This window comes from Tyto alba, unplaced genomic scaffold (genome assembly GCF_018691265.1).
Source record: "Tyto alba isolate M040663 unplaced genomic scaffold, T.alba_DEE_v4.0 Super-Scaffold_13, whole genome shotgun sequence".
Taxonomy (NCBI): domain Eukaryota; kingdom Metazoa; phylum Chordata; class Aves; order Strigiformes; family Tytonidae; genus Tyto; species Tyto alba.
This window is the reverse complement of record NW_024881275.1, coordinates 22626401-22638715: the sequence shown is the minus strand read 5'-3', so window position 1 is coordinate 22638715 and position 12315 is coordinate 22626401. Positions and strand designations below refer to the sequence as shown.

At 43.6% G+C, this 12315-nt stretch overlaps 1 protein-coding gene across 1 annotated transcript in view; it reads right to left on the bottom strand.

The window, feature by feature from the left end:
• GRAMD2B (GRAM domain containing 2B) overlaps window positions 1-8747 on the bottom strand; it is a 33396-nt gene extending 24649 nt beyond the window's left edge. The window contains exon 1 of the mRNA XM_032984078.2: window positions 8610-8747. Coding sequence (XP_032839969.2) covers window positions 8610-8701 — 92 coding nt within the window. The 5' untranslated portion in view covers window positions 8702-8747. The remainder of the gene's footprint in view (window positions 1-8609) is intronic.
• Between the last annotated feature and the right edge of the window lie 3568 nt (window positions 8748-12315).

Below are 12315 nucleotides of genomic sequence, written 5' to 3'. Positions count from 1 at the left end.
GCTGAACGTGGAGAGCGGCAAAGCATTAATGAAGGAGCAGAGATGTGAAACCCTGTATGAGGGAAAGGGTCAGTTTGTTAATATGAATAGGTATGAACCAGACTGTGATTTAACTACCTCCGGTTGTTCAAGGAGCAGTCTAATTCTCTTCTCATGAGATCATAGTTGAACATGGCATAATGGAGGCAGAGTTATGCAGCTGTACATTAACTGAATATCATATGCATATGGATGGACACACATGCATATACACCACATGTATATAACATGTTTATGCATTTTTAGGATGAAGCAGGTCTGCTGACACAGGTAGAATCTCGATGTCAGCTAGCACTGAAAGAGGAACCAACCCAATTGTTAAAGACTTTTTCAATTATGAATCTTATTTTATGTGTCAAGGTATTTAAATTTCAGAAATATTTACTGTATTCAATTTCATAGCTATCTCTTGCAACACAATTACTCGCGTGTAAGTAGTTTCACATGTCTGTGTTGCTGTATCCTTATTAAAAGGATGAATGGAATTTTCGAGTCAATATTGAACAGAAACCCCTCCAACACTGTTAAGGATAGAGGAAGTCAGTATTTTTCCTCAACTGAATAGACATTTCACATAATAACCAGATCAAGTTTCACATGGACATCAGGAAGATCATTGTAACACCACAGACGTCATTAGCAAGTATGTAAATTCTCTGCTCTAAATACCATCTATTATTAACTGTCTGTATTCCCTGTCTAATCAAAACCAGACTGCTATCAGGTTCCATAGAAAAAAAAAAAAAAAAACACAGAAGAATTCCCTGTGCTCTGAAACATGAGACACTATAACAAGATATTTTATTAAGTTAACACTAGAACAGGAACATAAGCCATTTAGCTCTCTTGTCTTTTCAAGAGTTTCCGTTTCAGATATCTACTTCAAAAAGCAAAAGCCCTCTCATACGTATCTCCACTCAACTTCACAAGATTCCCATGATGCAGTTTTCATGGGAGTCTCAGCAGGGTGACAAACAACTATTCATCTGAACATAGGCATGGTCAAATTCAGCACATGACACAATCTTTGACAGACATTTCTGACAAAAATGTGAAGCAAAAGACCTTAGGGGAGATACTCATTCACACCTACTTCAGACTAAAGCATGAGTTCTTTTTATTCTCCAACTCGCTGAAAGCCTTTAGGAGGAAAGGTCTTCCTGTCTCCTAGTTCCAGCCTATCTTATCTTCTAACCCAAAACATGACAAAAAATAGGATCATAATTCCTACTAAAGAGGAAGCGTGCAGCCTTATATCAGATCACATTTTCACCTTTAGCTTCCAGAGGTAACAGGAAAAGGGAAAAGAAAGAAAGAAAGAATTCTGGATCTACGACCTGCAGATCTTCCTTTACCCTCTCTTCTGCATCCTGAACGTCTACTAACTGTTCTATACTGAATTCAATTAAAAAAAAAGGATAAATACTGCATCTATACACAACCCATGTGTTCAGTATGACCTCATAGGCAGCTATCAATTAGATCTGCTCTGTAATTCAGGCAGAAACAACGCAAATCTCTCTCTCTGGAACACCAGAAGCATCTTTACAAATGAGTCCTGATAACCAGAGCGTAAGTATAAAGGTTTGGCCTGAAGCTACTTCTCTGTATTTTGGAGGAAGAACTCCAGAACAACATGCCTCCACATGATACAAGACCTGGCTGCCAGTTTTCCATGATTAATTGTGCTTTTGAAAAAAAATTAGTAGTTACGTCAGACAGAATTAGGATTTAAAAAAAGGAAAAAAAAAAAAAAAAAAAAGAAGCAGACATCAGCAATTATATTAACTGCTATTAAGAACACAGAACAGTTAGAGATGATAGCAGAGATTTGGGAGCAGTCTTACAACACAAACAAAGTTAAAAAATGAAGCCTCCATTAATCACTTGAACAGAAGCTTGTTTTATGGCACTTTTATAAATAATGACTCAATATGCTGCAAAGTATTTTAATCATTGTACACAGGAAAAAATAATTTTGGTTCTTCAGAGAGGTTATAAACAAAGAGAAGGATGGTTAGGTTTGATCATGCAGCAGTTTCTTTGAGAACTGGCCTTGACAACAAATAATCCATAACCATTAATGAGATTTCTCCGTTTAAAAAGCAACACTAATTGAGCATTTCAAGGGATGCCTGAGTACAATGTTTTTGTAAGCTCCCCAGCAAGAATAGTGCACAGCGCCTAATGCAAAACACTACCCAAGATGAAAATGAGTATCTACTTGTGTTTATCTACCCTTTTTCATGACACCTTCCATCAAGGATGGAAGCGGATCAAAGTGAAATCACTGTTGGAGGCCCACTATTCACCAAGGGTTTGGCAATGCTGAACCTCCCATCATGATCTTTGCAATCTACCATTTTTCTTACAGACCCATCTATGCGTTCACAGAAAAGACCAGAACAATGTAGATAATCTAACATAAAAGCTATCGCTTCACAGTAGGAAATACTAGCTTCCAACAATGGGTCTAACCCACACTAATCACAACAGTGACTCGAACTGTAACACTGTATATAAGGAACTATTTTCCTTCCAAAGTCGTGGAAAAAGATATTCTTATTAGAAACAGATGTGACACATGGTGGCCAGATCCCTGCTAGGGACAGACTGACCTTCCATTTTCTGGGTCACAAGGACACTGAGCCTGAATGGTCTGCAAGTCTCCTCCTTCAGTATGAGCCTTTCCACTGGCTACATGCCATCCTCCATGGCAACACCCACTCTCTTCTATGCTGGCCACAGCGTATTTCCATATGTTGTAAAATTTCACAAAACCAAATGGGCATATTTTTTTATTTACTGCATTTTTGTACTAGAACATTCCTTCAGGAAAGTCTAAATGGCTCTTCTTGAACTAGTATAGCATAAATGGTAGCTACAAAATCACCATCAAGAGCCTTTTGCCTAGGTGATCCATCTTTCATAAACTGCCTAAACTTAAGATTCCCAGAGGGCTAAACCACTGAGGCACCTATAGGAATGGATCTTTGTAGAGGACATGACTAGGTATGGTTGTTTTTTTGGGGGGGTTGTCAGGAACTGTTGTGTCATAGTAAGGTAACTAGACTAGGTAACTAGACTTTCCCCATCTATCTACAGAGGAGGAAGGCTTCAGCCTACCTCTACACCATCCTCCCTGCTGAGTTTTTCTGCAGCCTGTCTGCAATCTGCACATTACTCCCTGCCACTCTTTCTGGAAACTCAATAACCTCCCTCACCTTAGCGTGCTATTTTTCAAGGACGGAGGCAGAAGCCAGTCAGTGCCAGGTAGAAGTTTAAAGGAAGCGAATACTTCAGTATAGCACTGAAGCTCAGCTACCTGGGAATTAAGAACAGGCAACTGTGTCCTCCTTGTAAGTACCCATAGAGCCCCTGGTTCTCCCTTTTATTCAGGTGTTCCTCCCTCCCAGTACTTAATTCCATTACTGTAACAATCACCCCAGCATGAGACAGCACATTATGCCATTTTACAAAGAGGAGGCAAAGACCCTATACAGTGGGTTGGCAGGGAGCAGTTGCCTATAGTCCTCCTGGAATCTCCCACTGACCTTTGCATTATCTGGAAGGAAAAATGGATGTTAACGATACTCGTTTACAGCTTTCTGGCAAGAAAACATAATCTCTCTGTAATTTTGGGTAGCTCAGAGATCTTCTAAATAAAGCAATAAGTTTCTTTCTAAGGAAAAGTGGAGAAACAAGGAAAGACAACTTGTCCTACCATATTCCTCCTATTGTCTGCAGATAAATTATTTGCTCTGTTATGACAATATTTTAAGAGACTTCTGCTGATCAGCCTAGATGGATCCAGACAGCTACCTATGAATTTTGGTTAAAATAAGTACCATAAAAGAGGTCTGTAAAGATTGCTAGACCAAATCCAAATTCTCTCTAGTATAACAGTAACACAAACCTAAAAAGGTTAACTGAAGGGATATATATGGACTTGGCAAGAGCTATGTATAGAGAGCATGAATATCACTAGTCCCAGCAGTAGTATCAATAGATAAGCACATAATTTCTAAGCCATGTGACTGCAACATTCATAGAGATAGTGGTAAGAAGACAATACTCTGATACTATGTTTATGCATCACCTGTCAAATACCAGCAACAAATCCTGCTGCCCAAAGCTTATCTCTAGTATTATGTTGCCTTACAAGCATTTCTCACAGTCTGCATATAACTGGTAAAGACAGCACATTTGGGAGTATTTCAGGTTAGCCAATGAGGTGCTTTGGTACAAAGAAAAGGCTGTTTGGATTCATGGCATGCATTTACACATAGCACAATTATTTTAAAAAGCTGCTTTTATAACTTAAGCATATATACACAGTGAACAAAGTAAGAATGTCAGGAAAAAAATGGAAAAACAGGAGCAATTAAAAAATATCATCATGAACAAATGGAGGTCATCCTGATTGGAAACTTCTTCTGTCACACCTCAATTTCAATGCTCCACTCTGCAAGCCCACCCTTCTTTTCAGATCACGCATTTCAACTTTTGCTATTAAAATAGGGAAGAATTAAAAAAATATGACAGTTAATACATGTTAATATCTTCACCCAGCTGAAAGTACAGAACGTGAATAACATAGGCACATGCCTATGCTTTTTTCCCCTTCACAAAAAAAAAAAAAAATTGTAGAAGTTTGACTGCTCGGAAGGAGTTAACCTGGATCAAAGCTGTAATAAAACTCTGAATCAGTAATAAATAACCTCCCCTTTCTTCTCTGCATTTTGCATTTCTCTCAAGTAAGAGGGCTTAGCAAAAAAGTTAGTGAGTTATGATTATACACAGGTCAATCAGTTAATTGTCTTATCAACTGATAAATAGTTATTAGGAAATATCTGTTACGGCAGCATAACATGTCAGACAAACAAACCATAAAAAATACCATTCTTGCTTTTCCCAAAAGTACGTAATTCGCCTGTAAGCGTTTTTAACTGCTTTTAGTAGCATATTTTCCCCAGTATCTGCAATGTGGTTTTGCTCAGGAAAAAAAAAAAAAAAAATCTAAAACTTTCCATACCTTTTAGAGTCTTAAGTCCCAGCCCCTCATTTTTTTAAGTTACACTCAGTAACTCGACGTTAGCCTTACACCATAACTGTGAGGGGACAGAATGCACCACTTAACGTTAGTGGTATCTTACCATTTAGTAACTCAACACATTGCCCTAATACAGACAGATTTAATTGTACTAGGCCAAATACAATCTGTGGAAACCAGAAAATGCTATATTGACTTCAACAGAAGCAAGTGTGTGTGAAAGCAAAGGATGCTGACGTGGAATATGAACTTCTCGTTATTACACCTCTGCCATTTATCCCTAATGCACCACACTATTTTCAACAATACAACATCTGTTTCACCAGCTGTCCCCGCAGTGGGGCTGACAGCTTCTGCGGCAGGTCCAATGCCACCACAAACAAAATACACCCCACTTCCACATCTGAAAAATAAATATCCTCTAAATACAATGCAAGGGTTAATTCCTTTCTAGTCCAAGACCCCATCAGGATGTAACGGTCTGGGAACACCACTTGGAAGGTGTTTTCTGTCCAGGAACTTTTGATTTGCTTGAAAGGAACTCCATGTAATGAGAAACCGTTGGCACAACACTATTTTGGCTCCACATAACAGCGTCCATCTTCCACACAGAGTTACCTCTGGGGCTGTACAGCCCACAGAAATGCACTGCAAACTTAGCAAAGATAAAATGATTGCTAAACATGCCAGAGAAGTCCATTTTCTAAATCAGTATGAATGTACTTTGCTCTTTCTGTAGAAAGTTCCTGAATCACTGGCAGATAATCTTCTACGCTCTAATATTTAAATAATTAAGAAAATCCAATCCAATAGAAAAACACCCAAACACTTTTACAGCTTCAATCCTTCAAAAGAACTCCATGGACACCTTTATGGTAGCAGCAGAAGCACATCGAGCTATAAAGTCTATCTCTAAACTGAACAACATTTTAAGCATACCTCCAGGAAGTACAGATTACAGTACACCCATAAATCTCTCCTGAGCTTTGGAAAACACTAAAAAATTCTCTAAGCCTCTATAACTCTGCTAGGATTTTTTTCAAACAGAGGCCAGCATGAGCTCTGTTGGTTGCATATTATTCCCTGGAAGTACATGAAGGGAATGAAACTCCACCACAACCACACACACTTACTTACAAAATTTTCTAAAACCAAATTTCAGCTATCCAACTTTAAGAGTTCACTTCTAACTGAATCAAAACCAAGATTCTGTTCTTGTTCTTTAGCTGAACAATCCCTCCTGTAACTTCGTGTTAGTCAAACCAAAGTTAGTTGGTTTCTGAGATTAACTCACAGTCAAATGAACATAATGGTTTCTCAGAAGGATCCAGCTACCAGTTAAATGGGATTGGCAAATAAATTCCCACTTTGTTTCCAGCCAGCAAATGATTAAATAATTTTCTAGTTTAAGACAAAGCATTTCAACTTTTTTGCCTACCCCAGTCTTTTCACTCTCCTGCTGCCCAGGCTACTATGGCCGAACACTGTACCTTGCAGCGTAACAGACTGCTTAGCTTTCCCCTGCATGACACCTACCTTCTACTGAACAGCAAAAATTGACAGCTGAAAAAAGGAGAAACACGGCAAGTGAGACTCCTCCATTTATCACACTGGTTAAGACTGACCTCACTTCTACAACTGTAGCTGATTCAGCCCTGAAAGATTAAACACCTAGGGACAAAACAGAGGGTTGGTTAGTTAGTTGGTACATGTGCATTGTCTCTGACATTAAGCTTTCTATATATACACTGTCTCGGACTTCTTCTCCCATACTCAAAAGCAAAAAAAAAATCAGACACCAATCTTGCATATCCAAAGAACTTCATTCGGTTCACAGGCATAATTCTGTGTGGGTGATCAGGACCCTAGGCTAGAAGTCAGAAGACTTCAGAAAAGGTCAGGGAATTAAATCTCATTTGTAATGTGAAGTCACTGACGTGACTACATCTTACAGGATAAAGGATGCTTAGAAGACACTTTGATTCCCAGTGCTCTCTAACAAGCAAGTTATTTCTGGCAACAGATTTCACTGTGATATATACTTTGGGAATACACCTGCTTAGAGATCAGGAAAACAACAGTTGGGAAGAAAACCAAATCCACAGACCTCAGAGTTTCTTTCCAGAGACAGAGCTAGTTGCTGGTACCTTGTTCTCCTTTTTCCTGGAGGCTGTTTAAGACTAAATCTGTGTGAAGAAAAATTCTTTGGGGATAGGAATCATCCCAGATTAGGAGAAAGTAGCCTTTGTTTTTCTTTTTTTTTTTTAGCTCCATACTTTTCAGTTTCTTGTTTTGCAGATGATTAACTTCTCAAACAGCATCCCTGAACTTCTCAAACAGCATCGCTGGAACTGCTAAGTCCCATGTGAATTAGGAGCTTGGTATGGAACCAGACAGCTGCTTGATTCCAGGAAGATTTCCACCAGATGGTCATTCCCATGGCATACAAGCACCTAAATCACTTGAGACCTCCACAGAAAGCCAAAGACCACTGCAGGAGACGCAGCCTTTAACCCCTGACATCACCAGCGACCATCAGTGGCTGGGAAATTCGGTGGCCTTGCAGGAGTGCAGGAAGTCCTCCTGCCCAGGGAAGGGGAAGCCCTCTGACTTCTGTACCCTCCATCAGTTAACCTAAGCAGCCCTCACAAGTGAGCAAGGCTCCCTATTCCTACTGAGGAATGTTAGGTATTTTTTCACTTCTCCATCTGCTCGATTTTTACAGTACTGCTCAGTTAAAAACCAGGAGGCCAGGTATGGGTATGACCACGCTGGGCAAGGAGCATGGTGGGGAACCACGCCAAGGCAGGCAAGAGCCCACCACCTTGCTGGAGTGGCCTGCCCCGGGACAGCAATCAGACTGAACTCCCGTTTTACTGCATCTTGCCTGTATTAAAGTTTGTCAACTTTCAGCAAAGCTCTGGGTTTTCTCGGCAGCTTCTAGGCAGCGGAGAGGGTCACAGCTTCCCGCTGGAGCCCATGCGTATTACTGTAAGTGATAACGCACAGCTGCTGGATTTCTGTGCCACAGCAAAGCAGCATTTCCAGGCTGCCGCATGAAATCACCAGAGGCAATATTTATACGCCTTGCTCCTAAAAGTACGACTTTGGAGTTCAGCGCTGTGCCCCGGGCCGCCTCTTGAAGAGCGCATACCCCGGCTCAGCAGAGGTGTCTGCGCTCACGCCTGGACGCGGGGAACCCCTCGACGCCTCTCCGCTATGAACTTCAAAGCGGAGCCCCCGAAGCAGCGGAGCCCCCGAAGCAGCGGAGCCCCCGAAGCAGCGGAGCCCCCGAAGCAGCGGAGCCCCCGAAGCAGCGGAGCCCCCGAAGCAGCGGAGCCCCCGAAGCAGCGGAGCCCCCGAAGCAGCGGAGCCACGGCCCCGGGTGGGCCTCCCCCCCCCACGCCGCCGCGACTCCCCCGAGTAACTCTCCGCCGCGGCCGCCGCCTCCCCCCGGCGGCGGAGGCCGGGTCCCCGCGGGCGGGCGGCCGCCCCTCCCGCTCCGGGCAGTACTCACAGCCGCAGGGCGCCCCTGTTTTCCCGCCTACCGGCGGCCCGCACAACCTTCGGCTCCTCCGCATCGCACCGCTGCTCGGTCATGAACACCATCGGCGCCCACACAGCACGACACAGCCCGCCGCCGCACGGCACTCCACCGGCGGGCCGCCCCGCCCCGCCCCGCCCCGCCCCGCCCCGCCTCGGGGCGGGCACCGCCGCCACCGTCCCGTGCCGGGCCGGCTGCAGCCGGAGCCGGAGCCGGAGCCGGAGCGCCGTCTGAGCCCGCCTGCCCGGGGGCGGGCCGGCCGCGGGGTGCGGCAGGAGCCCCGCACGGCCGATCCGTTACGCGCCTTAAATTATTCAGGCAGGACGTGGTGGCGTGAGGCGCTGCCTGCCGCCGGCTCGGACAAAGGGCGCCCTTAATGTTTTATACGGGGAGGGGGGGTGGGGGGGGGGACGACGACGACACAGGAGAAGCGGTTTCAGGCGCGCACCACGGCCTGAGGGGGGAAGGCGGCGGCGGCGGCGGCTGGGGCCGGGCCCCACGGCGGCATCGCGGCCCGCGCGGCTGCCCGGCCCAGCCCGGGGGACGGCGCGCAGGCCGGCGGTCACTCCCAGCAAACGGCGCCCCACGGGTGTCCGCCAGCACGCTCTTCGGAGCAGGCGGTAGCCCAAATCCCCGATGCCGGCCTCACCACAGCTGTACAAACGCGAACTTGCGCTGATTCTTCCATCTGGCTGCCTTGTTTCCTTTCTCCTCAGCAGCACCCAAGGCTGCTGTGCCTGCCCGGGAAGGGCCCGAAGGCGCACACGCACCAGAACTAGCCCAGCCGTCCCCTGGCTTGCGCTGGCGGGGGAGTTGCGTGCCCTCAGAAAGGTTAAGTGGCAGCATTTGGCACAGCTCCTCTCATGGCAGACACAAACGTGTCAACGTCCATATGAAAAATGTTTTCGTCACCTGGTTAATACATGAGTCACGGTTCGGCTTGGTGAACAAAGCAAAGATGGAGTGCTGTAACGATACATTCTAGGGAAGGCCAACCTTGGGGTGAGACTTCAGTGTAATGTCTCTAGAAACAGGTCTGGTTTCAGGGTTTAATGATACCAATGTGTTAGAATATATGAATAGAATTAATAGTAGACTATATTAAGTTTTCTGCCTAACTGTTCAGAGGGGTAAGGGGAAAACAGGAGTGGTCTATGTAAGTGGACATAGGGGTAGGAGGTTGACACTAATGTGCATTTCAGATTAAAAGATGTACAAAGCAAACGAATCACCTTCCCATGGCATTGTTTGGATTGTTTCACACTTACACAGTAGTTTGAAGGTGCAAGAACTAAGTATTAGGTATTGCAGTATATTCAGGAAATCTGTGAAAAGAAAGAGGTGTTAATGGTGATAAGGCTCAGGACTGCCCTAGTTGCCTGGGCACACAGATCCTGCAGAAAATGTGAGATGGCTGTATGGTCTTAGATAGACAAGGTGGGTTTAATTAGCTCCAGCCCAAGAAAATTTAATGACTGGGTGCCAAGCTGCATAGGAAGGAAGACATTTAAAATTCCTGTGTTTCTGGGAGATGCCATTAACTAATATTTACTATTTAACATGAAAACCAAGGCACATGTGGAAAAGAAATGAGATGTAATTTACAAGAGAGACCTGTTAAGTCCTGCACCTGTGAAACTTTGCTGCCTTATGCTCCCCTGTGGAGCACCTGATCAGGTTTGGCACTGCATTGCAGAGCCTCTCCCACCCCCTCATGCCAGACTCAAGCTTTGGCTGTATAGTGTCATCCCATTTATCCAAGGAATAACAGAATAGGCCCCCGTTTCAGCTGTCTGGCCTGTGAGTAGAGCTGGAACTGAAAGAGTCAGTGATGGCAGGGTTGGCATGCCCTGTCTGTTTGGGCCCAGGACTCTGATGGTGTAGAGCAACCTGTTTTGAGTTTTTGGCTTCCCTTAGAATTATTCTCCTGTCAGTGTGCACTATCAAGGCATCCACAGTATGTCTGGAATCAGTAGGAAAAGTGACTGCCTATACATCTTGGTTTTGGAGGCTTTTCATTGCTACTAGAAAGGTATCAGCTGTTACTTTATTTCTCATTTTGAGGGTGAAAGCAGACTCGTGGTTGGATAACTCTAGTTTAGCTCTACCCACTCCAGCAGAACAATGCTGATTTACCTGACTTTTAGGTATTTGAACAAATAAAATCAGTTGCCTTTTGAGCGCTTAGACTTTCAGTCTCTGGCAGATTTAGCTACAGGAGATAAATGCTACTGCTGACTCTTCTGTTCACTTGTCTCTAGAGGTTCCTGCCTCTACCACAGTGGTGCAAGAACTGGAAAGGAGCTGCTTGGTCCTTGGAGCTCAATCTCTATTTTAGTTTTGTCTGGCTCCATTCCCAATGTATGCAAAGCTCTCTGTTTTAATTAGTCAAGGTATTTACTATAGAATAAACTTATATTAAAATAAATTGATGCCTGCAGCTAGACACTAAAATGAATCCTTACTAAATACGTTGTTCAGTATGGTGATATCTTAACCTCTTGTCAGAGACTTGGTTCTGGCAATTGTCAATACCTGCCTCCTTCGTGCATTTTGTTACTATCCATTAATGACAGATTAATAAGCAATGACTATAGCTTGTGTTTTTTTGGGGTATTTGGAAAGGAAATTCTGTGGCCAAGCTTTGTCAAACTGTGCATGGTGTAGCAGCTGCAGGTCAAGACAGATTCCTGAGTGATAAAAGTCCTGAATGCCAGGATTCTCCATAATATGTAGGGAGGAGTGCCTTATATTAAACAACCAAATGTGCAGCTGCTCATGTGGGTGGAATATACTTGAAAACCTTATACTTGTATTTTGATACGCTGTGGCAAGTCTTACATATGCAGAAAAAACACAGAGGACCTTTTACTCTACAGTCATAATTGCTCATGTATACAGATAAAGCAAGTATGTGAAGACCTAACTGTCACCAACAGTGACCCGTTGTTGTGTGAAAATGTGGTCTGTGTTATCCTCTAATTGTTGAAATGCAGGTTGGGGATAGAAAGAGAAATTAGTGTACTATAAAATTACTGATTACTGTTTAAGACGTGCAGTACTGTTGTTGCCATGTGGGCAAAACTTGACATGTTCCTGATCTGAAGAGACTGCATTAAGCTTCAGAGAGGGTTGAGGGTTTTCAATAATCACGACCTTCAACATTACATATAACACAGCAAAGGATGAAAAACTAGAGATAAATAATAGGAAAATCTTTCATTATAAAAAAAGATTTAAGGTACATATAAAATCACAAAAAAGCAGAATGGGGAGAGACTCACCAAGTCATCAAGTTCATTCCCTATCCCAAGGCAAGGCCTGCTATTTCTGTGCATTTTTGACAAGACACTTGCCTAAGTTGTTCTTACAAGTCAGCAGTGTATCCAGGCAATCAGTTCCACTGTTCTTTATCATCTAGGGGAAGCTGTCTTTGATCTCTTAACGTGATCCTGAATCCTTGCTGAAATTTAAAGCCATTGCTTCTTAATTATTCAGTATAAAGAACAGTAAAAAACTGTCTCCCATTCTTCCCCAATTTCTTCTTCTCTTTAGCCTCAGATAAAAAGTATATATTGTGTGTTCTGGTCCTCTTTTTTTCCTATGAACTGTCTCTACTTGGTTCAGATCTTTTCTGAAGTGCAGGTCCCCAGGCTGGACACCAGAAGCCTTACCAAGG